At 43.2% G+C, this 27,912-nt stretch overlaps 1 protein-coding gene across 6 annotated transcripts in view; it reads left to right on the forward strand.

The window, feature by feature from the left end:
* The window catches only part of LOC308592267 (sulfotransferase 2B1-like), a 52,311-nt gene that overhangs the window by 13,029 nt on the left and 11,370 nt on the right, over window positions 1–27,912 (forward strand). For 4 of the 6 annotated variants that reach the window (XM_081203596.1, XM_081203601.1, XM_081203598.1 and 1 more), the window contains one exon: window positions 1,281–1,485. In XM_081203596.1, coding sequence (XP_081059722.1) covers window positions 1,281–1,390 — 110 coding nt within the window. In that variant the 3' untranslated portion in view covers window positions 1,391–1,485. Of the gene's footprint in view, window positions 1–1,280; window positions 1,486–11,390; window positions 11,516–19,658; window positions 19,805–26,776; window positions 26,986–27,336; window positions 27,464–27,912 lie in introns of those variants that run through there. The other 2 variants (XM_081203600.1, XM_081203597.1) reach the window with 2 other exon arrangements.

Consider the following 27,912-nt stretch of genomic DNA (forward strand, 5'->3'; position numbering starts at 1 on the left):
GGGGTGAAGAACCTCTTCTTTTTCTGTGGATGTTTGAATGTCTCACAGAAAAAGTCTATCAGCAGCCAATCAATAGAGCGTAGAGTCAGAGCTGACTGTGAACACAGTTTGCAGGTCCAGAAGGGGGTACAGTTTGCAGGATTGTATACCTTCCTCTCTGTGCAACATCCCATCTACGTCTATCTATTTCATGGGTGTCCAGATCAAAATAAGGAATTATTCTGAAAGAGGCAGTCTAGAGAACAAGGGTGTTTCTGCACGATTTTGAGATCTGGATAATGCTGGGGACTCCCTGAATATAGTTTGCAGATTCTCCAGGCCATCAAGACACAGTAGTTGCCTCGGAGTTGTTTATGCTAGAGTTGGCAGGTTCTGTGTCTTTCACATTGATTTGGAAAGCAAGCAGAAATTCAGCAGACAGAGCAACAGACACACAGTTCATGGAGCTCTCTGTGGTGCAATAAGAAAACATGGCTGGATGAGATGCCCAACTGGTCCAGGTACCCAACATGAATACATTAGTGCTGCTGGAGAGTCAAATCAGGAGGGTGGTAATGGTTGGGGAGGGACTCAGGGCAAACAGTCAGGGGGCATATTCTTTCCCCCCTAATGTCAGCATATTCCGTGCCCTTCACATTTATTTGGAAAGCAAGCAGAAATTCAGCAGTTAAACCATTCCAAATCTCTGCACGTATACATTCCTGAGTCCTCTGCTATAGGGCCACAGAGTCTGAGTTCTCCATCTCTAAAGCTGCAAAGGGAACCTAACTGAATGGTTTTTCACCTCAAAGTGGTTAAAGTGGATGTGAGAACAAAGTGCCCCACTGTGCCCTCATTGACTGGTGGCTGTTCATGAGAGAAAGCTTGGTATGGAGGTCCTTGAGGCAAGCTTTTATGTCATGTGCAATCTCAGGTGGTATCATCCTCTAACAAGAATGGACCATGCCAGAGACGGCATATTTGCCTCATCATCAGAAGTGGTAAATGCGTAGAGAGCAAGCAGGACCCATTGCATTTTCCTGCCAGATGTTCTGGAAAGGCTACAGTTCTTCATTCCACATACAGATGCTGACGGGATTTGCTGCTGCATCTAAACAGCGAAAGAACAGTGTCCTCCATTTTACCTGAGGGCAATAGGCTTTTAAGGGACAGACATTGTAGCTCTACAGCTCAGCACTGCTTACTAATGCCTGAGCATGAGGAAGAAAAGCTCTAATTTGAGCTGACGTAATTTCAGGTGAACTTGTTTGTGCTTGGCATTTGCTCTTGTGTTGTTCCAGGGATCTCTGGAGACTGGAAGAACCACCTGACAGTGGCGCAGAGTGAACGCTTTGACCATGCTTATCGGGAGAACATGCGTGGTGTGAATATGACCTTCCCGTGGGACTGAAGAATGCCAGATTGTTGCTCCTGCTGCTCTCCACATTCTTATGTATCAGATGGATTGGGTATTTTCTGCTGAATAAACAGATACCTGATCAGGAATGGTACAGTTGCTGTTATTTGTTTTTTGTTTACTAAATCAAAATGTGGCTTTAGAGCTCAGAGGTCTCACTGCGTCAGCTGAGACTGAGACATCCCTTGTACATCGCCTTCATAGACCAGATAATGGCCTTCAAACTCTTCACACTGCTCAAGATAGGATGCCACCTAAGCTTCACAAGATGATTTTCTACTTCCATGAAAACATGCCCAGGTCCATCCAATATGAAGGCTCGTCCTCAGATGCCTTCCCTGTTTGTGTTCTTTTTTAAAATGCATGTACTGCTGTTAGAAAAGTTCCTCTTTGAATGCTAAAGAGCAGGGTAAACTGAATAAATTTATATAATGGGTTAGAGACTGGGTAAGTGACTATTTATCTGTTCATTCCTAAAAAAATTATATCCCACTGTATCATAAAACCAAACAGTAAAATCACAAAAATCTAAGAACAAGTTAAAAAACAAACAAAAATAAATTAAAAACAAACAGCAACAGACCATAGTGGGAGGTGTACTCTTAATGGCCTGCAATGGCCTGGCATAACAGAGAATTTTCAAGCAGGCGTTTAAAAGGTGGTACAGAAGGCTCCTGCTGAATCTCTATTGGCAAGGGGTTCCACAGGGCAAGGCCAATGACACTGAAAGCTCGGTTTCTTGTTGTCAAATGGGACACACCAACTTGGGGGACAACTGAAGATGTCCCTGCAGATGATCTCAGTGATCGGGCTGGACTAGAAGAGTTCAGGTGATCCCTGATGTATCCTGGACCAGGGCTTTGTAAATCAATGCAAGAATCTTGAACCTGGCTCAGTAGCAGATGAGCAGCCAGTGCAGCTGTTTTAACAGTGGGGCCACATGTTCTCAACCAGAAGCTCCCGTTAGCAATATTGCTGCAGCATTCTGCAGCAGCTGGAGTTTCCGAACCAGACCCACAGGCAGCCCCACAAGGAACACATTACAGTAATCTAGCCTGAAGGGTGCCAATGCATGAACTACAGTGGACATGCTATAGACTGGGGCAAAAGCTATTCTCAGCTGGCATGCTGCTTGAAGAAAAGTGGGAAGAGCAAAGACCAGAAGAAAAAGAAGAGAAGAGGCAGCCAGTGGTGGAAAGTTCTTCACAAGTTGAATTGCAGGCTGATTCAGGCCTATTCCAGTGACGGGGGGGGGGGGGGGTTGGGGCAGGGATCTGTGCTTAGGCTGAGTCAGGTTGAGGCAGCCCAGGATTTCAGAGTGATCCCCAAGGAGCTTAATTGTGCACCCTTCCTCAAATTGCCTTTATCATGCGGTGTGAGAAGGACGGTAAGCTTCTTTTACGTATGAACTGACAGAAACAGCAGCTTCATGTCACCAGACACATATATGTTATCCACTCCATAGTCTGGTACTTTATTTTTGCACCACTGGCAGGGACCCGTTTCCTTAACCCCTAAGTTTCTTCAGTGAAAGCGCTGGGGAAGCAGGTCTGAGCAGAGCTGGATCCTTGCATAACAGCTGGTGAGCAGCGGACTTTGTCCGGAGGGCTGGAAAATGCTCCTTCGTAAGTGACTCTCCTAGCAGGATCGAACCCCCTCCCCATCTATGAATGTGGGAGGTGTGTGTGTGTGGGGGGAGAGAACACACCTTCCCCCTTGACTAAATGTTTAAGTCTCGCTCTGTGAGCCAGGAAAAGAAGGAAGCTCCAGATTCGAACGGAAGTGAGCATGGCCTGTGTCTTTCAGAAGCAAGCCTAGTCTGGAATAGAAACTCCCCTCTCTGGTTGGCAGTGGTTTCATCCAAAGTTCATTGGCACTTTCTTTTTTAAAAATTAAATAATATTTATTACTTTTCCAACAATTTAAACACTACAGGAAAAAAAAGAAATAAACAATACAATAATGCTGCTCTCTAGTTTCCCACAGGCTTCTGGGAGAAACAGGATGCCAGACTCAATGGGTCATTGGCGTCATCCAGAAGGCTATTCTTCTGTTCTCATTTGTGCCACACTCAACGAAAAACTTTGGTCAATTTCACCACGGTAAACCGTTCCAGAATTTTGGGGATCTTGCCCCATAGGAGGGTGCTGAATAGGTAGAAGAGGAAGAAGATTCATTGAAATTCTTATGTTCCTCTAATTGCTTTTGCAAGGGCCAGGTGTTAATGCACAATGCCTGACTGGTGGATTTCCTCCTAGGTACTCATTGGATGTCGGAGATCTTGAGCTTAATCCAGAGTCAAGGGTACCCCTCATGGGTTCAGAATGTACCACTGGGGGAAATGGCACCCTGGATTGAGATGGATGATCATTTGCAGATTGCCTTGAAAAACCCTTCCCCCAGGATCCTGAATACTCACCTGCCATTTCAGCTTTTCCCCAAGTCCTTCCTCCACTTCAAGGCCAAGATATGAGAGGAACAATGGACCAATCAAGACTGCCTTTGACTCTTGTCTTTTCGGCACACAGATGTGGGGGATTCGGGAACACTTGACACAGCCTCTTTACAGGAGGATGCCATTTTCTGTACTAGAGAATGGGGAGGACTATTGGGAATTTCCTTAGCAGTTTCCTGATTGTGGAAGAACTTTAAGTGTACATGGTCCACATTCATGGTCAGCCCAGGTCCTCACTGGAGGCGTCCCCTGTTCCCATGTCAGGTTTTAGTTATCATGCCTTCAGTTTGCTGCCGCACTCTGCCTATTGATAGTGTTGGGCTGCCTGGGCCCTCCTTCAATATAGCTCTTCCTCTGTTACAGGTAGTCTATACTCTGCGTAACCCCAAAGATGCTATGGTTTCAAGCTACCACTTCATCAAAGGCTTTAAAGAATGGAAGGATGCTGGGACTTTGGAAGAGTTCATGGAGAGATTCCTGAGAGGGGAAAGTATGGATTGAAGCAAATCAGCCACTCTTTGCTGTGACCCAGCACCAGTGATGTCCAGCACCAGAAAACATTTATTTTTAGCTAACTCTAGAGTTCTATCAGAAAACTATAATTCCCAGTTGAATATATGGAGAAGGGCAGAAATCCGGCAAAGTCCTACATTTGTCATTTGCTTTCAACAAAAATCAATAAATGTCCTTTTAAATGGGCGAGATTGGCACTAAAATGAGATTAGGGTGTTTGGCTTTTGCCTCCTAGGTGGGTCATAAGGAAAGGGCTAAATGTGTGTGAAGATGATTGGCCAGTGGAAACTGAGGGGAGGAGTTAGAGTGAGAGGTAGAGTTGTGTGAAAGTCAGATGAGAGTTGGGAGTTGGAGAAGGAAGAGGGAGGAATACTCTGTGGGTTGGTCGATTTGTGTTGTGAGAGAGTGTGAGGAATTGTTAGGTTGTAGCCTTTCAGACCTTTCCCATGGGTGGGTGTGCGTTGTTCTCGGGAGGGAGGAAGGAGTCAATGGACACTGAGGGTTGTTTCAGAGAAAGAGTTTATTTCTGCTCTCCGGATAGCAGAAAGGCACTGTGTTATTAGTCACAAGGCAAGCACAACTTAAAGAGCCATTGCATACAGCATATATTCCCTTCAGGCCTCCCTTTCCCCCTCCCCAGGAACCCAGCCTCATGAGTTTATGCAAGTAAGTTTTGCATCCTTGAGCATGAACACAAACTCCTGTTTCTATACTTCTTATCTTAGGGCTCCTGATGCCATTCCCAGGCAAGGGGGTTGAGAATCCTGTCTTACAAGGTCTGTGCGTCAGCGTGTCCAGGATAGTTGCAACCGACCAAGATAAGACCCAGATCTCTGCTTTGGAACTGACAGGGCCATTCATTAAGCTTTCTTGGTACTGATAAAATAGAGCGCTTTGTTTAAGCAGCTGGATCTGTGTTAAACAGCTGAAGCTAATGGATTCTTGAAGAAAGAAAGGGGAAATTTGGGGCCTAGTTTGGTTGATTACACAGTCAGGTTTGGGTGACCCCTCCCTTCAAGGTGGAGTCAGATAGTTGGGATAATCAGTTTGAAGTTGTTAGGAACATTGGGTCAGTAAATAAACTAAGATTAAGAACCTGCCAAGAAAAATTAACTGAAACCATAAGCTTGTTCATGCCTATAAAATAAACTTGATTATTTGTTAATGTTAACAACTGTCTGGACTCCGTGAGTATCCAAGTGAAACAGGTTGGTGGCAGCGAAGAAAGCAATAACAGTGGTGGAACAGGGTCAATAGACCGTCAAATGTCCGGGGACCCTGTGTGATTGCCACAGGGTGAAACTTAAGGAAAGTCTATAACAGCTGGGTGAAATTGGCACCAACAAGAGAAGAGATCAGAATTTAAATTAACTGCCTTATTCTATAAATGTAGCACTTATAAATGTAGTGGAAGAAAGACAGGGCAACAGGTCCACCCACTGGCTCTTCTGAGAGACCTGCTCCTCCTGGCTCCTCTCCTCCCTGAACTGTCTGCTATTAGCAGTCCTCCACCTGTTGGCAGCTGTGAGAGAGAAGGCAGAGCAATGTCTCTGCTGAGAGACCCGCTTCATTTCACTTCTCTTCTTCCCTCACTTTTTCCCTCCTAAAAAGTAATGGGAAATGTGTGTGCGTCTTATGGAGAGAATGCAGGGTGCGTAGCTATCCCAGAAGCCAGAACAGCAAGAGGGATCGCTGTTATCACTGCGCAGCGATCCCTCTTCCTGTTCTGGCTTCTGAGATTCAGAATATTTTTTTTTCTTGTTTTCCTCCTCCAAAAACTAGGTACGTGTGATGGCCTGGGAATCAGATTCAGAGGCTGAACATGAGGAATCCCAGCCTGCACAGGAGTCCCCACCTTCTGGGCCAGCTGAGCCAGGCTTGAACCTGAAGGGCCCTCACCTGTGCCAGATCCTCAGGAGCAGACACCAGCTGAATCCGGAGGTGATTGAGGACCCATTGCCTGCAGGTGCTCCTCTCTCAGCCTTGTCAGGGGAAGGTGAGCTTGCCTCTGGGTCTAGTAATCCTCCAGCCTCTCCTGAGCTGCAGAAGCTCAGGGCAGAGAGGCGGAGAGAACTAAGTTCTCACAGGAGGAGTGCTCGCCTCCAGACCAGGAGAGATAGAATCATAGAATCATAGAATCATAGAGTTGGAATAGACCACAAGGGCCATCGAGTCCAACCCCCGGCCAAGCAGGAAACACCATCAGAGCACTCCTGACATATGGTTGTCAAGCCTCTGCTTAAAGACCTCCAAAGTAGGAGACTCCACCACACTCCTTGGCAGCAAATTCCACTGTCAAACAGCTCTTACTGTCAGGAAGTTCTTCCTAATGTTTAGGTGGAATCTTCTTTCTTGTAGTTTAGCTCCATTGCTCCGTGTCCGCTTCTCTGGAGCAGCAGAAAACAACCTTTCTCCCTCCTCTATATGACATCCTTTTATATATTTGAACATGGCTATCATATCACCCCTTAACCTCCTCTTCTCCAGGCTAAACATGCCCAGCTCCCTTAGCCGTTCCTCATAAGGCATCGTTTCCAGGCCTTTGACCATTTTGGTTGCCCTCCTCTGGACACGTTCCTGTTTGTCAGTGTCCTTCTTGAACTGTGGTGCCCAGAACTGGACACAGTACTCCAGGTGAGGTCTGACCAGAGCAGAATATAGTGGCACTATTACTTCCCTTGATCTAGATGCTATACTCCTATTGATGCAGCCCAGAATTGCATTGGCTTTTTTAGCTGCCGCGTCACACTGTTGGCTCATGTCAAGTTTGTGGTCAACCAAGACTCCTAGATAATAATAATAATAATAATAATAATAATAATAATAATAATAATAATAATAATAATAATAATTTATTTATATCCCGCCCATCTGGCTGAGTTTCCTCAGCCACTCTGGGCGGCTCCCAATCAGTGTTAAAAACAGTACAGCGTTACATATTAAAAACTTCCCTGAACAGGGCTGCCTTAAGATGTCTTCTGAATGTCAGGTAATTATTTATCTCTTTGACATCTGATGGGAGGGCGTTCCACAGGGCGGGAGCCACTACCGAGAAGGCCCTCTGTCTGGTTCCCTGTAGCCTCACTTCTCGCAATGAGGGAACCGCCAGAAGGCCCTCGGCGCTGGATCTCAGTGTCTGGGCTGAACGATGGGGGTGGAGACGCTCCTTCAGGTATACAGGACCAAGGCCGTTTAGGGCTTTAAAGGTCAGCACCAACACTTTGAATCGTGCTTGGAAACGTACTGGGAGCCAATGCAGATCTCTCAGAACCGGTGTTATGTGGTCCCGGCGGCCCCTCCCAGTCACCAGTCTAGCTGCCGCATTCTGGATTAATTGCAGTTTCCGGGTCACCTTCAAAGGTAGCCCCACATAGAGCGCACTGCAGTAGTCCAAGCGTGAGATAACTAGAGCTTGCACTACTCTGGCAAGACAGTTCGCGGGCAGGTAGGGTCTTAGCCTGCGTACCAGGTGGAGCTGGTAGACAGCTGCCCTGGACACAGAGTTAACCTGCGCCTCCATGGACAGCTGTGAGTCCAAAATGACTCCCAGGCTGCACACCTGGTCCTTCAGGGGCACAGTTACCCCATTCAAGAGCAGGGAATCCCCCACACCAACCCGCTCCCTGTCCCCCAAAAACAGTACTTCTGTCTTGTCAGGATTCAACCTCAATCTGTTAGCTGCCATCCATCCTCCAACCGCCTCCAGGCACTCACACAGGACCTTCACCGCCTTCACTGATTCTGATTTAAAGGAAAGGTAGAGCTGGGTGTCATCTGCATACTGACGAACACCCAGTCCAAACCCCCTGATGATCTCTCCCAGCGGCTTCATATAGATATTAAAAAGCATGGGGGAGAGGACAGAACCCTGAGGCACCCCACAAGTGAGAGCCCAGGGGTCTGAACACTCATCCCCCACCACCACTTTCTGGACACGGCCCAGGAGGAAGGAGCGGAACAATGGTCCGTTTCCTCCAGGCGTGCTTGGAGTTGTTCAGCAACCACCCGCTCAATCACCTTGCCCAAGAATGGCAGATTTGAGACTGGGCGATAGTTGGCCAAATCGGCCGGGTCTAAAGATGTTCTTTTAAGAAGCGGTTTAATGACCGCCTCTTTCAGCAGGTCTGGGAAGGCTCCCTCACAGAGGGAAGCATTCACCACCCCGCAGAGCCCATCGCTCAGCCCTTCCCGGCTCGCTTTTTTCAGCCAGGATGGGCAAGGATCAAGGAGACAGGTGGTCGGTTTCACTTGTCCAAGCAGCCTGTCCACATCCTCAGAGGTAACAGATTGGAATTGATCCCATGTAACAGGACCAGACAGAACTCTAGCACTCTCCTGCCCTGGCCCTGCTCCCACGGTGAAGTCTACCTCCTTCTGAATCTGAGCGATTTTATCTGCAGAAAACTTTGCAAAAGCATCGCAGGAGATCTTGGGGTCCCTACCAGGCCCCGGTAGTACAGGTGGTTCCGATAGATTGCGAACCACCTGAAAAAGTCTCCTGCTGCTGTTTTCTGCAGATGCAATGGAGGCGACGAAGAAGGCCCTCTTCACCGTCGCCATTGCCACTTGGTAGGCTCGACGTTGAGCTCTAACCCGTGTCCGGTCTGATTCAGAATGAGTTTTCCGCTACCGGCGCTCTAGCCGTCTCAATGATTGTTTCATCACCCTCAGCTCCGGGGAAAACCACGGGGCTGTCCGGGCTCCATGCAATCGGAGAGGGCGCTTCGGAGCCAGACAGTCAATAGCCCTGGTTAACTCCGCATTCCAGCGTGCCACCAGGGAATCAGCTGAAAGGCCATCAACTTGGGATAAAGCATCCCCTACCACTCTCTGGAAGCCAATTGGATCCATTAAGTGGCGGGGGCGGACCATCCAAATCAGTCCCACCTCCCTGCAGAGGGGAAGGGTTGCGGAGAAGTCCAGTTGCACCAGGAAGTGATCTGACCATGGCACTTCTTTTGTTTCGCTTTTAGTTAGTGTCAGATCACCAACATCCATAGAGGTGAACACCAAGTCTAAGGCATGTCCACGGCTATGAGTTGGGCCAAACTTATTCAGGGACAGCCCCATGGAGGCCATGCTTTCCATGAAGTCCCGAGCGGCCCCTTGTAAGGTCGTGTCGGCATGGATGTTAAAATCCCCCAGGACAACCAAGCTAGGTGTCTCCAGGAGCATATCCGCCACGACCTGAAGCAGCTCGGGCAGGGAATCCTTGGTGCAGCGGGGAGGTCGGTACACCAGTAGGAATCCTGTACTGCCCCTATTGCCCAACTTCCAGAACATGCACTCAGAAAACTGGGTCTTCCCAATAGGACGCCTGGTGCAGACTAATGACTTCCTAAAAATCACTGCAACCCCCCCTCCCCGCCCACATGACCTGGGTTGCTGTGCATAAGAGAAACCTGGTGGGCAAGCAGCGGCAAGGACAGGCCCATCTGCTTCATTCAACAAGGTCTCTGTCACACATGCCAGGTCAAATCCTCCATCCACAATCAGGTCGTGGATGGCAGTGGTTTTATTCATCATTGACCTGGCATTGCACAGCAACACTTTCAGGTCATGTGGGTTTCCCTTGCTGATTACTGTATCCTTCCGGTCAGGACCAGACCTGGAGGCAGGATAGTCCTCAAACAACGACTAAACCTGCCTCCTCGGTAATGACATGGTCTGGTCTTAGCATAACTCCTCCTCCTGCCCGTGATCACTGAGATCGGGTGTCCCAATACATCCCCCCCGTGGAACCTGCCCCACCCAATCTATTGGCTGAGGCCCACTCCCAGGCAGCCATGACCCTTTTCACAAGTACTGCTCTCAAGCCAGGTGTCAACCATCTTGTATTTGTGCCTCTCATTTTTTTTGCCCAAGTGCAATACTTTACATTTCTCCCTGTTAAAGTTCATCTTGTTTGTTTTTGCCCAGTTCTCTAATCTGTCAAGGTCGTTTTGAAGTGTGACCCTGTCCTCTGGGGTGTTAGCCACCCCTCCCAGTTTGGTGTCATCAACAAATTTGATCAGGATGCCCTTGAGTCCATCATCCAAGTCGTTGATAAAGATGTTGAATAAGACCGGGCCCAAGACAGTGTTGGGATACTGCCAGGGAGATATAGTCCATCATGGCGCCAAGCCGTCTGCCGGACGATCGCCAATCCCTGTAGTCACGCAGGTTCTAGCGACATAAGTTTCCTGGAAATACCTTGCCACATTCCAGGGCTCGTGCACACTCTTTATCAGCAGAGAATGCACACAGCAGAAGATGCACAGCAGGAGAGCATATTTACAGACTTTATTTAGCGTTGATCAGAACAAAGAAAAACATGACCGTTCTGAGTCAGTGTCTCCGACAGACTGAGAAACGAAAGCAACAGCAAAACATAAACATCCTGTGAACAGGAAACACGCAGGCTGTGACACAAACATCCTGCTCCCTTTTAAGGTGGAACGGAAATATCCTAACAGACAGAACCCTGTGGCACCCCACTAGTCACTCTTCTCCAGGATGAAGAGGAACCATTGATGAGCACCCTTTGGGTTCGGTCAGTCAGCCAGTTACAAATCCACTGAGTGGTAGCATAGTCAAGACCGCATTTTACCAGCTTCTTTACAAGAATATCATGGGGCACCTTGTCGAATGCCTTGCTGAAATCAAGGTAGGCTACATCCACTGCGTTCCCTTCATCTACCAGGCTTGTAATTCTGTCAAAAAACGAGATCAGGTTAGTCTGACATGACTTATTTTTCAGAAATCCATGCTGGCTATTGGTGATCACAGCATTCTTTTCTAGGTGCTCACAGACTGTTTGCTTAATGATCTGCTCCAGAATCTTCCCTGGTATTGATGTCAGACTGACTGGGCGATAATTATTTGGGTCACGATAATTAGATGAGTCACCTGTGGACTGGGGCCGCCTCAGAGGAGATACCTCAGAGGACATAAAGGCCAGCCTGCCCAGTCCCAGGTTCCGGGAGCAACATTGTTGGTTACCTATTCCTGCCGGCACCCTGTTTCTGCCAGAGTTCCTGACCACGCCTGACTCCCTGCCTTGAACCCCGCTTCAGCCTTGGACCAGATACAGACCACGGTGCACGATAACACCCCCCCCCCCGAACCAGCACAGTGCATCTTGTGGTCTGGTGCGTCTTATAGAGCGAAAAGTACGGTAATTCCATACAATTTTGGTAATCAGTTTCAGATCTTTGAAGCTTTACATATGGGTTTTCTTCCCCCTTCCCCTTTGGATTGTCTTTTGAGATTTTAAGGCTGTGAGTGGGGACTCTTTGCTCTGCTCTTGGTTTACAGCTGTTACGTAAAGCTGTTCTGGAAATCTTTTCAGCTACTGAACAAGTGGAATGCTGTAAATCAATACATAAGTATCAAGTACTCCATATACAGTGGTGCCTCGCAAGACGAAAAGAATCCGTTCTGTGAAGGAAGCCCATTGAAGGATTAGCGGATTAGGGCTATTAGCAGCATTTAGCGGCTTTTAACGGCTTATCTGCTGATCGGATCAGCTGATAAGCGGCTTAGCGACTTAGAAAAAGGGGGGGGGGAGGAAAAGAAAACCAGCAGGAACTTGCAAGACATTGTCGTCTTGCGAAGCAAGCCCATAGGAAATTCGTTTTGCAAAGCACCTCCAAAATGGAAAACTCTTTCGTCTCGCGAGTTTTCCGTCTTGCGAGGCATTCGTCTTGCAGGGCACCACTGTACAGGCAAAAGTTCACCTCCCCTGGCCTCCTATTGGCAGAAGCAGGGAAGAGGAAAGTCTCTTTTGTTTTTTTTTTTTTATAATGATTTTTTATTGCGTTTCTTTTCATAGGTTAACAGATTTGTTTACATGGCAACATACAAGAAACATTTTTTATATATATATATATGAAGAAAAAAGAAAAAAGAAAAAATATTAAGAAACTTTCCTTAACGTCCTTCAACAGTTCACTTTTGGACCTCCTCACATCCTCTCAGCATTGCATTCATTGTTCTAGCCAGTTCAGCAATTTGTTATCTTGTTTCCCATCTTATTATACCTTTAAATATATTATGTTACCAATTTCAAAAATTTATAATTTAGTTTTAACACTCTTAATAAACATAATATTTTGTTTCAAATATGTCTCGTTTTTTTTTTCCTTCAATGCTTACTTTATCATTTGCTTGAAATAAATTGCAGAAGCATAACGTTTCTTAATCGTGCGCTATCTTAACACTCAAACAACTTATAATGTTTTTGCAAATAGTCCTTAAATTTTTTCCAGTCCTCCTCCATTGTTTCTTCGCTCAGATCTCGGATTCTGCCAGTCATTTCTGCCAACTCCATGTAGTCCATCAACTGCGTCTGCCAGTCCTCCAGTGTGGGTAAATCTGGTGTTTTCCAGAACTTAGCGATGAGAATCCTAGCTGCTGTGGTTGCATACATAAACAAGGTTCTGTCCTTCTTTGGCACCTTCCGGTCCACCATGCCCAGGAGAAAGGCCTCTGGTTTCTTAGAAAAGGTATATCTAAATACCTTTTTCAGCTCATTATGTATCATTTCCCAAAAGGCCTTTACTTTCGGGCAGGTCCACCAGAGGTGAAAGAATGTCCCTTCTGCCTCCTTACATTTCCAACACTTATTATCAGAGAGATGATATATTTTAGCCAACTTGACTGGGGTCATGTACCACCGGTATACCATTTTCATAATGTTCTCTTTCAAGGCACTACATGCCGTGAATTTCATACCGGTGTTCCATAACCTTTCCCAGTCCTCAGACATAATGTTGTGTCCTACATCCTGTGCCCATTTTATCATAGCAGATTTAACTATCTCATCCTGTGTGTTCCATTTAAGCAGCAAGTCATACATCCTCGAAAGTACCTTAGTCTTTGGTTCTAGTAACTCCATCTCCAGTTTCGATTTCTCCAACTGGAAACCCACTTTTTTATCTATTTTGAATACCTCTTGAATTTGAGCATAATGCAACCAATCTCGCACCTTACCTTTTAGTTTGTCCTGGCTTTGGAGCTTCCAATTATCTCCAACTCTTTCAATCAATTCCCAATATTTTGGCCAGTAGGCCTCCATATTGGGCCTTTTTTTAGAAATCTTGGCTTCCACAGGTGATAACCACCTCGGGGTCTTACTTTCTAATAGGTCCTTGTACTTCAACCAGACGGCAAAAATTGATTTTCTGACAATATGGTTTTTAAACAATTTGTGAATCTTCGCCTTGTCGTACCACAAATATGCGTGCCAACCATACACATTATCAAACCCTTCCAGATCTAGGACATCGGTGTTTTCCAACAGAAACCAATCCTTCAACCAGCAGAAGGCTGCAGCTTCGTGATACAACCTTAAATCCGGCAGGGCAAACCCCCCTCTATCTTTTGAGTCAGTTAGTATTTTAAATTTTATTCGGGGCTTTTTGCCCTGCCAGACAAACTTAGAAATATCCTTCTGCCATTTTCCAAAGCATTCCATTCTGTCCACGACCTGAAGGGTTTGAAATAAGAATAACATTTTTGGCAAAACACACATGTTTATAGCTGCGATTCGGCCTGACAAGGTAAGTTTCAATCTTGACCATATATCCAAGTCTTTTTTAATTTCCAACCAACATTTTTCATAGTTATCTTTGAAAAGATTTAAATTTTTAGTGGACAAGGATACTCCCAGGTATTTCACTTTTTTAACCACACTTAACTCTGTCTCTTTCTGATACCCCTCTATCTCTGTAGGTGTCAGATTTTTAACCAGAACCTTAGTTTTTTGTTTGTTTAACTTAAATCCCGCCACCCGACCAAACTCCAAGATAAGTTCCAAAACTCTTTTTGTGCTAGATTCTGGCTCCTGTAATGTCAAAACTAAGTCATCTGCGAAAGCTTTCAATTTGTATTGTTTCGCTCCGACCACTATACCTTGCACCAACTGGTCCTCCCTAATCATATTCAGCAATACCTCCAGAACAGAAATAAATAGCAGAGGGGATAGAGGGCACCCCTGTCGTGTCCCTTTTTCAATTTGAAGTTCCTCCGATACCACATTGTTCACTATCAGTTTAGCTTTTTGTTCTGAATAAATTGCTTCTAATCCATTTTCAAACCCCCGTCCCACTCCCATCCCTTTCAAGTTCTTCTTCATAAACATCCAAGAAATGTTGTCAAATGCTTTCTCCGCATCAATAAAGATTAAAGCAGCCCTTGTGTTTCTAATTCGCAACAGCTCCAATATATCAATAATGTTCCTGGTATTGTCCGACATGTGTCTACCAGGGAGAAAGCCTGCTTGGTCCTTATGAATTACTTCATTTAATACATTTTTAAGTCTACTTGCTAAAATGTCTGCAAAAATTTTGTAATCCACATTCAGGAGTGAGATGGGACGGTAGTTCTTAAGCTGAGTCTTTTCCCTTTCTGACTTGGGAATCAATGTGATAAATGCTTCTTTCCACGTTTCCGGTGCCCTCCTCCCCTCCATGATCTGGTTACAAACCTCCAACAACGGTTGTATCAAGAAATCCTTCAAAGTTTTATAATATTTGGAGGTGAGTCCGTCCGGGCCTGGAGATTTGCCCAGCTGCATGTTTTGGATGGCACCTTCAATTTCCTGTTGAGTTATTTTGCTGTTAAGAATTGATCTTTTATCTTGACTTATTTTAGGTAGTCCATTTATTTCCAGAAATTGGTCCATTTCCGATTCTTTCTGAGGCCCCTGTGCGTAGAGCTCTTTGAAATATCTGTGGAAGCACTTTCTTATTTCTTCTGGTTTCTGAACTATTTTTCCTTGAATCTCCAAATTTGTAACCGTATTTAATTTTTGTCTTTTTTTCAACTGCCAAGCCAGCAACTTTCCACATTTATTTGCTGATTCAAACGATCTCTGCTTCATTTGTTTGATTTTCCACTCAATCTCTTGATTGATCAGTTTCGAATATTGTGCTTGATGGAATTTGATCTCTCTTAGCACCTCTTTTGACTTCGGTTTGATTCTCAGCTTTTTCTCTCCTTCACTTATTTTCTCTAAATTTTTTTCTTTTTTTCCATTCCAATATTTTCTTTTTATCGAATTCTGTTGAATCAGAAACCCTCTCATTACAGCTTTACTTGCATCCCAGATTGTTCTTTTCTCCACCGTAGTGTTCAAATTTATTTCAAAGTAGTCCTTTAGTGTTTTTTGGGCCTTCTTCACAATCTCTTGATCTCTTAACAAGGTGTCATTCATTCTCCATCTGAAGGATCCAGTTGGGTAAAGTCTCAGTTCCATTTTTAAGGCATTATGGTCGGAGCAGGTTTTTGGGCAGATTTCCACTTTTCTCGTTTTCGGAGCCAGCCCTCTAGATATCCAAATTTGGTCGATTCGTGTCCATGACAAGTGGGCCTCAGAAAAGAAGGTTCCTTCTTTACCCAAGGGGTTCCTTGTCCTCCAAATGTCAATCAAATCCATATTGTCTGTCATTTCAAAGAAAGTTTTAGGGAGTCTGCCGTCTGTTGTTAAGTTTTGATTTTGGGATTTGTCCATATTTGTAGACACCACCCCATTCATATCTCCCATCACAATAATATTAGCATAGTCCAAATAGTCCATCATTGTCTCATGCAGCTTCTTGTAGAATTCTGATTTTCCATCATTTGGCGCGTAAACTCCTAGTATCAAAATCTTTTCCCCTTGTGTTTGGATTTCAATTGCGAGAATTCTTCCATGATCATCTTTAAATAAAAATTTTGGCGACAGGTTCTCCTTTGCATAAATTACAACACCTCTTTTTTTAACTTTGTCTGATGAGATAAATTCTTGGCCAAGTCTTTTATTGATTAATACTTTCCTGTGGAGCCTAGTCACATGTGTTTCTTGCAAACATATTACATCCAATTGTTCTTTTTTTAGGATATGAAATATCCTTCTCCTTTTTTCCGGAGAATTCCCGCCATTTATGTTCCAACTAAGTAGCTGCAGAGACATCCTGTTCTATTTAAAATGTTCTTAAGATGGGGTGTCTTCCTTTTGCTCAGATCCCGAGGGTGTAGGCGTTGGCCCACTTCCGGGCGGTATTGGTGCTGGTAAAACTGGAAGCCAATCCGCTCCTTTTTGGAGATCTTCTCCGTGGTCGTGAAGGAACTTTTGGTTATCTTCAGGTGTTCTTATTTTAACCTTCCTTTCTTTGTAGGTGAAGGATAATCCCTGTGGAAACTCCCACCTATAGGGAATTGCGTTGTGTCTCAGCAATTTTGCTAATTCTGTATAGGTGGCTCTAAGGTCCAGCAACTGCCTCGGGATATCTCTGTAAATTTCCACCCTTTTGTCTTGTATTTCAATTGCTTTTTTGAAATGAAGGCCTAGGATCTTGTCTCTCTCTTCCTTTGTTCTTAAAATTATCAAACAGTCTCTGGATCTGTCTTTCCTTACCAGTCTTCCCAGTCTATATGCCGAGACAATCCTGAAATCTGTATCTTCCTTTAAACCCCAGAACTTCGAGAATTCCTGTGTTAAGTATCCAATCAAGTCTCCTTGCTCGAGTTCCGGAATACCTCTCAATTTGATGTTGCTCTCGCGGTTTTTCAGTTCCACCATTGACAGATAGACTTGTTGTTCACCCACCTGTTTGTGCAGGGGCCTGACTTCTCCTTTTATTTCTTCAACCTCTTTTTGTAGAACTCCCACTTTCTGGATTGCTTCTCCAGCTAGTTCCCGATTTTCCGCTGTTGCTCCTTGCAATTTCTCTATGGCTTGCGTGTGCTGGGAAACTTGGTCAGTCAATTTTTGAATCGAGGAAGTTGCTTTATCTATCTTCACAGACTGGTCGTCCACCTTCTGGTTTAGACTTGATAATTGCTCCAATATTTGTTTTAATAGTATATCTGACCCACCTGCTGCCATATCTTCCTCAGTGGACTTCTCAGTTATTTCCCCTTGTTCCCTTTGGGTCACCAGTACAGCTGGAACCGACGAACGGCGTCCTTGGGTCAATGTTGTTTGTACAAACTGTGCTGGTCTTCTTTCCTTTTCTTTTTCCTTAGCCTCTTTAGTTTCCTTTGCTTTAGATGCTCTTGTTCTCCCTGCACCACTCATTACACATCTGTCAATGTTCAAGGTCAAATTGTCTATTGTTCCATGGGAAAGACAAATTCAGGAGTAAACAACCAGTGAGATGGAATTCAAAACAAAAGTCAGTTCCCAGGATTTTATAATCCGAAAGCCCTGTAGGGGGAGTACCACCAGGTTTCAAAGACAAAGAAGGAAGTAATCCGCCATTAAAGTTCCAAATTGTTTCAAGACAGTAAATTCATTAGTCCAAAAGTCCCTTCATAAACTCAAAATTTCCCAAAGCGCCTTTTATAGATCAACAAAGTTTCACGAAAGGTGCTTGTAACAGTATCCCATTCAGTCTTTTCTGCTCAAATATAACAGTTACGTTCCAGCAAAGTTTTGCAACTGTTTCCGCAGTTTGACACAGTCTCTCTCTCTGGCAGCCCGACAATCTGGCTCTTTAGAAATACAGCCCAAGGGAGAAAAAAGATAGGAGGAAAGTCACCATTTACTACTTCTTTTAGTCAATGTCCATTTCCACCTTCAGCTCAATAAAATAAGCAGATCTTATAGCACGAAAAAGTTTAAGCTTCCCACAGTCCCGTTTCAAGCGCTTCCGTTTTTAAAAGCTTTGCTTTGATCTTGTCAGCAATGTCGGAAGACGGACTTCCCTTTTCTCGTCTCCCGCTTTCAGCCAAATTTACCGAATTTCTTTTGCCAAATTTTAAACCCCTTTACTCACGGGTATGTTGCTTGCAGTTTAGCGTTGATTTTAGGAAGAAGGATCAGCGCTCATCTGTAACAGCCGCGCGGCTTCGCTTCCGCGGAAAGAGCGATGAACTCACAGCACCGCTACCCCTCCTTCACTCCGGGTCTCCTTACGGGGTCCCTTCTGTGTTTTCGGAGCAGCTTCTGGTGCCCGCCGAGTCCCACGGCCACGGGCTCACTCTACCCGTGGTTTATCTTGATGGGTCGTCGCTATGCCGCAGCGAACGACCCTTTTCCGCGGAGCCCCTCTTCAGAGCTCGAAGAGGACCGCCATTACAGTTTCGCGCCGCCCCCGGAAGTCCCGAGGAAAGTCTCTTTTGCACTGGTCTCTTTTGCACTGCTTCTGGGGTTACTCCCACACTGTTTACCTGAATTCTATGATTCAGGTAAACAGTGTGGGAGTAACCCCAGAAGCAGCTGTGCATGTTTGTGTACGGAGGAGTGTGTGTCTTTTTTTAGGCAGGTGTGGCTGTGATGTTGCACTTCCTTCTTGCGTAAACTTATTTTCCTCCAGTTGATGCAGAGTGGCAGTGATCCAGAGGAGGTGAATTTCGTCATGGAAGAGAAGGTGATTGGAGTTTATTGTGTGAATATTTTGTTTCCAAGATCTCACCGAGTTCATTGGATTTTCCCACCACCATACCTGGTGGCACCACCCAGACGCCTATTAATGGCCCAGCAATTCCTCCTGAACTCTCCTTCTTCTCTGCTGAAGCAGAGAAGGGGGGGGGGGTCCAAGAAGCTGCTGAAGAATCACGGGAATGGCCCTCTCCAGCTGCAAGAAGCTCCTCCCGTATCCCGGTCTCAAAGAACACACAAAATCATGAGGAGGGCAGAGAAGAGACAAGAGATACGCAGAGACAGTTGGAGACTGCTTGGGCATCGTCCAGGAGAGGAGGAGCCTTAGAAAGTGTGGAAGAAAGGGACATTCAGTCCTGACAACAGCTCTACAGTGGTACCTTGGGTTAAGTACTTAATTCGTTCCGGAGGTCCGTTCTTAACCTGAAACTGTTCTTAACCTGAAAACCCACTTTAGCTAATGGGGCCTCCTCCCTGCTGCCGCGCCGCAGGAGCATGATTTCTGTTCTCATCCTGAAGCAAAGTTCGTAACCCGAGGTACTATTTCTGGGTTAGCGGAGTCTGTAACATGAAGCGTATGTAACCTGAGGTACCACTGTGTAGGGGAAAGACTTACCAGGAAGTATTGCTGAGTTGTTTAATGTTTCCTTGAATAAAGCATTAATTTCACTGACAATGGACTCTGGCACTTCGTGCTGAACAGTATGTGACTCAGCCCTGATAGAAATGACATGTACTCAGAAGTGAGTTTCTTGGGTTTTTCCCCACCACACCTGGTGGCACCACTTGAGCATCTACTGATGGCCCATCACGCCCTCCCGAACACTCCCCTTCCTCCTGTTCCCCAGCTATTTCCAGAGTTTTTCTAGAACAGTAGCTGCACAAATGTCCCTAAGGATGTGGCATAATTTTTCTTTCTCCTTCTCTCTCTCTCCCCTCATCTTCAGTTTTTCAGTATCATCAATGGCTTATTTCAAATACAAGGGGATCCAATTTTCTACAGAGTTTTCATCAGAGGAAACACTCAGCTATGTGGAAAACGACTTCCAACTGTTGGATGATGATATAGTGAATGTCGCTTACCCCAAGTCAGGTCAGTGTTCCAATTAGAAAAATAGATTTTGGATTTAGTGGACATAGTGTCCACTAAACCTGCCAGCCATAAGTTTGCTATTGACATAAGTCATGAACAACCACCATGTAGCTGCATAGTCCCTGGAAACCCATGAAAAATGAACAGATACAGATACAGTCATAGCTTGGATCCTGAACATCTTGGAAGCTGACGCTCTGGCTCCCAAACGATCGAAAACTGGAAGTGAATGTTCCAGTATTCGAACGTTGGTTTTTTTTGCATGCCAAGCATGTAGTACAGCTTCTACTATTCTTTCTGAAACGCCTGCACAATTGGAAACCAATTGAAAGCTACTCCTTGGTTTCCGAAAATGGACTTCCAGAATGGATTCCTTTAAATTTGCGAGGTACAACTGTATTGCAATATATAGGACCATCTTAAACCAGTTATCCATTCCTGGATAATGATTACTTAAGGAGCAACAAGCAAATAAATTATAAGACATTTACAAATGAAGGAAGATGGACAGCAAATAAGTTGAATATCTGAATAGAAATGTCTACCACATGTGAAAGTTACATGTTTTTCATTTTCTGAACTACACAAAGTGAGACACAGGCAATTCCTGATTTTTGCAATGTGCTTCTTCAGCTAATTAATGTGTACAAAAACACATATAAGTGTGCATAAAATGCATACTTTAGTGAGGAAAAACATAAAAATGCATTATATTGGGGAAAATGCGTTGTAAAAATGTGCAAGAAATTTCACAAACTGACGTAGAAATATGGAGAACTGATTTTAAGATTGCAAAAATGAGAATTCAAAATAGAAATATTACACTTTCCATAGCCACTGTTGATGTTCAAAGGAACCCTTGAAATTCCTGGGGAAGTCAGGTAACCTTGAAAAAAAGAGAGATTTCCCAATCATTCTGTCTTTCTGGAATATCTTAACCCAGATATTTACAGCGCTCATGAGCTGAACTGAGAATATTCCCAGGAGAATCTTATATGTAATGGCATGCTTCTGTCATGTCACTAGGAAGGCTGTCAGTGCTGGATATGGGCGGTCTGGGTGGTTCCCTTGCAAAGGGGCCCAAGTCGAGGGGGTTCATAATCATAATCACAATGAAACCTATACTTATATGGTCACCTACGGAGAATTATTAAAAAAGCAACTGTACCTTTAAAATATTATTGTGAAAATATATTGTGGAGGTGAGGGGGAAATTTTGTTCTTGCTCAGGGCACCATATTACCAAAGTCTATCTCTGATGCTGTGTCAGAATCAGTGGCGTAGCGTGGGTTGTCAGCACCCGGGGCAAGGCAAGTAATTTGCGCCCCCTAACCCGTGGATTTGCACCATCTAACCCGTGGATTTGCGCCCTCTAACCCTAACCCCCAGATGTTGTGCCCGGTGCGGCCGGCCCCCCCTGCACCCCCCAAGCTACGCCACTGGTCAGAATAACCATCTCTACAGGTCGATTGTATATAGACAAATAAGCCATTTTTCTGGTAAAGTCATTTTCCAAAAATCCTCATAATTAACACCCAGTTAATTTAATGACTGAATTAAAAAAACATGGATTGACAAGGACACAGCAAGGTGACTGTACACCAGGATAAAGATTCTGTGAAAACCCACAACACAGGAGCTAAATCCTAGGGCTAGGAAGTCCATAGAAAAGCTGCTTAGCAGTATAATTCAAGGAACCACAGGAAACTAGAATAGGAACCCCACAAGTACATCACAAATCTAGGAAGCAGGAAAGTCAATGGGTAATTAAGTTAAAAGAAGCAAATTATCTTTTTTTAAATAACTTTTTTTCAAAATTAAAACAAAACATATTATTCAGGAACATATCATCCTTCCCCCCCATTTTTCCTCCCTTCCCCTCCCACAGAATCCACCCACCCCCCGACTTCCCTCAGTTCCAGTCTTTGATTTCTCTAAAAATCCTGTTTTCTGCATGTTACACAGTTGTATAAATCCTCAAACTATTTAGCTGATTATTATCAATTAAAAGTTTGTGAATGTTTATTCAAAACCAGCCAAGGAGTTCAGTTCGCTTTGTTGTGTCTTCACATACTTTGTAAAGGGTTCCCATTCTTCTTTAAAGTCACAGTTATCCTTGTCCCATAGCTTGTATGTCAGTTTTGCCAGTTCTGCATAGTCCATCAATTTTTCTTTCCATGATTCTTTAGTTGGGGTTTCTTCATTCTTCCATCCTTGTGCTATTAAAACTCTTGCGGCTGTTGTCGCATACATGAAGATGTTTTTCAGCTTTTTTGGCAGATCTTTCCCTACAATCCCTAATAAAAATGCTTCAGGTTTTTAAACAAATGTTAAATGGAACATTTTCTTCAATTTGTTGTATATCATTTCCCAATTTTTTAAAATTACCTTACAATCCCACCACATATGATAAAATGTCCCCTCCTTTTCCTTACACTTCCAACATATATTTGAATTAGTTTTGTACATTTTCTCTAAGTGCACTGGTGTTGTGTACCATCTGTACATCATCTTCATGTAGTTCTCCTTCAATAGTGAACAATCTGTAAATTTTAAGTCAGTTTTCCATAATTTAACCCAATCCTCCATCATAATATTGTGACCTACATCTTGTGCCCATTTAATCATAGCTGATTTTACCTCTTCATCTTTCGTCTCCCATTCTAATAGTATGCTGTATGCGGCCTTCAGTAATTTCACTTTCCTTCCATCACTTCCGTTTGAAACCTAGACCTTGTGTAACTGAATCCTTTCTTGCTGTCTTCTTTATGTGTTTCATATAGTTGTCAATAATGCAACCAACTCTGAAAGTGGTCTTTGATCTCATCATAATCTCTTAATTTCCATTTTCCATCATGTTCCTTTAATAAATCAACACATGTGAGCCATTTTCCTTTCTTTCCAAGTGGTTTGAGCAGTAATGCTTCATGTGGTGAAAGCCACCACGGGGTCTTTTGTTCCAATAAGTCTTTGTATCTCTCCCATACTCTCATTAGTGATTTCCTGATTATATGGTTGTAAAAACTTCTATGAACCTTCCCTTTCCCGTACCATAAGTATGTGTGCCAGCCAAATCTGTTGTCATGTCCTTCTAGTTCTGATGCCTCTTGCTTATCCAATCTCATCCAGTCCCTGATCCATACCAATTTATTCATAATACAATTTAAGGTCTGGGAGGGCAAACCCGCCTCTATCTTTTACATCTGTAAGTATTTTATGTTTTATCCTTGGCCTTTTGCCCCCCAGATAAATCTTAAAATCTCTTTCTGCCATTTTTTAAAGCATTCATCTTTCAGGATGACTGGTATTGATTGAAAAAGAAATAGCATTTTTGGCAACACATTCATTTTAATCACCAATATTTTCCCTAACATTGAGAGATTCATTCTGCTCCATATTTCTAAATTTCTTTTTACCTCAAGCCAATTTTTTTCATAGTTATTTTAAAATAGGTTTATATTTCTTGATGTGAACCAAATCCCTAAATATTTAACCTTTTTATGGACTTCAAACTCAATGTTTTGTTCTAATTCGGTTCTTTCTTTTTCCTTCATGTTTTTAACTAATAATTTAGTTTTATTCCTATTTAGCTTAAATCCTGCCACTTCCCCCAAATTCTGATTTTTTTTCTATTACTTTAGGAAGTGAAGTTTTAGGTTCTTCCACTGTTATCACTAGGTCATCTGCATACGCTTTTAACTTGAATTCACTTTTTCCAGTTTTTACACCTGTAATCTCTTTATTTGCTCTTATGTTTTTGGCAAGTACTTCCAAGACCAGAATAAACAATAATGGTGATAATGGACATCCTTGTCTTGTTCCTTTTTGGATCTTACAATCATCCGTTATCACCTGATTTATAATTAGTTTGGCTTTTTGTTCTGAATAGATTGCTGCTATTGCTTTTAAAAACTTAGGACCACTTCTGATTTGTTCTAACAGCTTTATCATGAACTTCCAAGAAACATTATCAAAGGCTTTTCCAGCATCTATAAACATCATTGCCACTTTCTTTTCATTTTTAGCCTCCAAATATTCTATTATATTCAAAATATTCCTTATATTCTCCTTCATTTGTCTTCCTGGTAATAACCCGGCTTGATCTTGATGTATATATTCATTTAATATTTTTTAAAATCTGTTAGCTAGAATATTTGCAAACAATTTGTAATCGTTATTTAACAGGGAGATAGGCCTATAGTTTTTAATTTGCAGCAAATCTGTGTCTTGTTTTGGAATTACTGTTATATAGGCCTGTCTCCATGTTTCTGGGATTTTGCCTGTGTTCAATATTTCATTCATGACATCTTTCAATGGGTTGGCTAATTGTTCATTTAATTTCTTATAATATTTTCCTGTAAAGCCATCCGGGCCTGGGGACTTGCCATTTTTAGAGCTTTTTATTGCCTCAAGTATTTCTTGTATTGTTATCTGGGAGTTAAGGATGTTCCTTTGTTCTTCTTTTAAATACGGCATATTGCTATTTCTGATGTACTCTTTTATCTTAAATGTTTTCTTTCCCTTGTCTATACAGCTCAGAAAAATATTTAACAAATCCTTCTCGTATTTCCTTCAGCTTGTCTGTAATTCTGCCATTTATGTTAATTTTATTTATGGAGTTCCTTTGTTCACTTTTATTCAACTGCCAAGCTAACAACTTCCCCGGTTTATTCGCATGCTCAAAATATTTTTATTTTACTCTTTTTATTTTCCAGCTGATTTCCTGGTTTATAATAATTGAATATTGGGTTTGTAATGTTTTGATTGCCTGTTTTACTGCCTCTTTATTTGCTTTGTTTGGCAGCTGCTTCTCCTTTTTCATAATTTTCTCTATTATTATTTTTTCTTTTTCTCTCTCAATTTCCTTTTAAATGAGTTTTGTTGTATAAAGAGTCCTCTCATTACAGCCTTGCTTGCATCCCAGACCGTCTGTAACTTTGTTTGCCCTTGACTATTTATTTCAAAATAATCCATCAAGGTCTTTTTTGCTTTTTCAACAAATTTGTGATCATCTAATAAATCATCATTTAATCTCCATCTAAAAGAGATTTGGCTTTCTTTTTGTAATTCCATAGTAAGGGAATTATGGTCTGAAAAGGTTCTGGGATTGATTTCAATTCTTTTGACTCTTGTTTCCAATTCTTTGGAAATCCATACAGAGTCTATTCTCAAGCTGCTGTCATGTACATGGCTCTAAAAAGTATACTCTCTATCAAACACGTGTCTCATTCTCCAGATATCTATCAGCTTTAGATTTTGAGTCATGTCAAAAAAAGTTTATGGCAGTTTACCTTCTTTGGTCTCTTTTTTCCTGGCTGATCTGTCTTTGTCTAAAGTTGGAACTCCATTTAAGTCTCCCATTAAGATAATCTTTTGATCTGCAAATTCAAGTAGTTCTGTTTCTAGTTTTCTGAAAAAAATGCTTTTCTATCATTAGGGGCATAAATACTAACCAATATCACTTTCTCTCCCTGGATTTTAATCTGTATTATTAAAATTCTGCCTTTTTCGTCCTTCTGAATCAATTTGAGTTCAAGTGCAGAATTAATATAAAAAAACAATTCCTCTCTTTTTTGTTTTATCTGATGAGATGAAATCCATACCTGATTTTTTGTTAATTAAGGCCCTTTTATGCTTTTTTGCAATATGTGTCTCTTGGAAACAGATTATATCTAATTTCTGTTTTGCTATTACATGTTCAATCCGAAGTTGTTTGGCTTCACAATTTAAACCGTTAACATTCCAACTCAGTAATTTAAGATTGGCCATTCCCAGAGTCAGTTACAATATCTGTTTTCCCTGATGCCACCTCTTCTAGTGCAAGTTGTTCCAAGGATTTCTTTTGCTCAGATAGGGGGTCTCCCCTGTCTTGTTTGGGGTCTAAGTCTCTCCTATTTTTATTGAGGAATTCTCTCGCCTGAAATTTTGATGTCAGTTTACATCTCCTCTTCATGTATGTAAAGGAGATACCCTCAGGAAATTCTCATTTGCATCTGATGTAAAAGAAGGAAATTAACTCAAGCAGGGGTGTGGGGGTTTTGCATTGTTTTGCGCCCTCTGCCATTTGTATGAATATCTCCCCATGGTGCAGAAGTCATGTGTATGTCAGAAGTGCCATGGGTTTCAGGCACCCAGGGAACAAGTTCCTTCCCTTGAAGCCAAGGTGGCAGAACTAGAAGGTGTAGGAGGCAGAGAAAGTGGTCAAGGAGACCTTCAGGGATGTGGTAGCTGGGTGACCTTCCCACAACGACAGTTCTCCTGCCGTCAGGAAGAACGAAGGTCCTGAGAAAGGAGAACATCACTTTGAAGAAGAGGGAGGCATTCTTATAGAAAGGACCCGTTTCTTGGGAGTTGGTATTGGGACTTGTGCTTTTGTAACTTGTTCATAAATGATCAAGTAGTGAGGTGGCCAAGCTTGCTGACACTAAAAATAGATGGTCAGTAAAATGGTGAATGCAATTTAATGTAAACAAGTGTAAAGTGATGCATGTTGGAGCAAAACATCTCAATTTCCCATACACACTCATGAGGTGTGAAATGGAGGTGATGGAGCAAGAGCGAAACCTTGGGGTCATCTCAAGGAAGATGTTGACCCAGTGTGCAATGGTCGTGAGAAAAGCAGATTCCATGCTGGGGATCACTTGGAATGGAATGAAAACAAAACTGCTGGTAACATAATGTTGCTCTCTAGTTTCCCACAGGCTTCTGGGACAAATAGGATGCCAGACTCAATGGGTCACTGGAGTCATCCAGAAGGCTATTCTTCTGTTCTCATTTGTGCCACACTCAATGAAAAAATATAGTCAGTTTCTCCATGGTAAACTGTTCCAGAATTTTGGGGTCTTGCCCCATAGGAAGGTGCTGAATAGCTAGAAGAGAAAGAAGATTCATTGAAATTCTTATCTTCCTCTAATTGCTTTTGCAAGGGCCAGTTGTTAATGCACAATGACTGAGTGGTGGATTTCCTCCTAGGGACTCACTGGATGTCGGAAATCTTGAGCTTAATCCAGAGTCAAGGGGACCCCTCATGGGTTCAGAATGTACCACTGGGGGAAAGGGTACCCTGGATTGAGACGGATGATCATTTGCAGATTGCCTTGAAAAATCCTTCCCCCAGGATCCTGAATACTCACCTGCCATTCCAGCTTTTCCCCAAGTCCTTCCTCCACTCCAAGGCCAAGGTAAGAGAGGAACAATGGACACATCAAGACTGCCTTTGACTCTTGTCTTTTTGAGACACAGATGTGGGGGATTCGGGAACACTAGACACAGCCCGTTTACAGGAGTATGCCATTTTCCGTACTAGAGAATGGGGAGGACTATTGGGAATCTCCTTAGCAGTTTCCTGATTGTGGAAGAACTTTAAGTGTACATGGTCCACATGCATGGTCAGCCCAGGTCCTCACTGGAGGCGTCCCCTGTTCCCATGTCAGGTTTTATTTATCATGCCTTCAGTTTACTGCTACACTCTGCCAATTGATAGTGTTGGGCTGCCTGGGCCCTCCTTCAATATAGCTCTTCCTTTGTTACAGGTAGTCTATACTCTGCGTAACCCCAGAGATGCTATGGCTTCAAGCTACCACTTCGTCAAAGGCTTTAAAGTATTGAAGGACCCTGGAACTGTGGAAGAGTTCATGGAGAGATTCCTGAGAGGGGAAAGTATGGAAGGAGGCAAATCAGCCACTCTTGTTTGCTGTGACAGTTGGATACATGGAGAAGGGCAGAAATCCAGCAAAGTCCTACATTTGTTATTTGCTTTCAAAGAAAATCAATAAATGTCCTTTCAAATGGGCGAGATTGGCATTAAATGAGAATAGGGTGAAACTTAAGGAAAGTCCTTAACAGCTGGGTGAGATTGGCACCAACAAAACAATAGATCAAGATCGAAGATACTAGACATTCTCACTGGTGGCAGAAACAAAAAGAAACCTTAATGGAGAAAGACCATTAAAGTTTAAGATTGTTGACTCATTCAAACATTTACTTCTTCTGTACGTGGATAATGTCAGTAGATAGATCAGTCAGCAGGTGGCATTGGACTCAGGGTAGCGTTGAAGTCTCCTGTTACTGATTTTGTTCTTAAGGGATAATGCAGTTATTTTCCAAGT

Source organism: Podarcis bocagei (genome assembly GCF_964188305.1).
Source record: "Podarcis bocagei genome assembly, chromosome: 7".
NCBI classification, from domain to species: domain Eukaryota; kingdom Metazoa; phylum Chordata; class Lepidosauria; order Squamata; family Lacertidae; genus Podarcis; species Podarcis bocagei.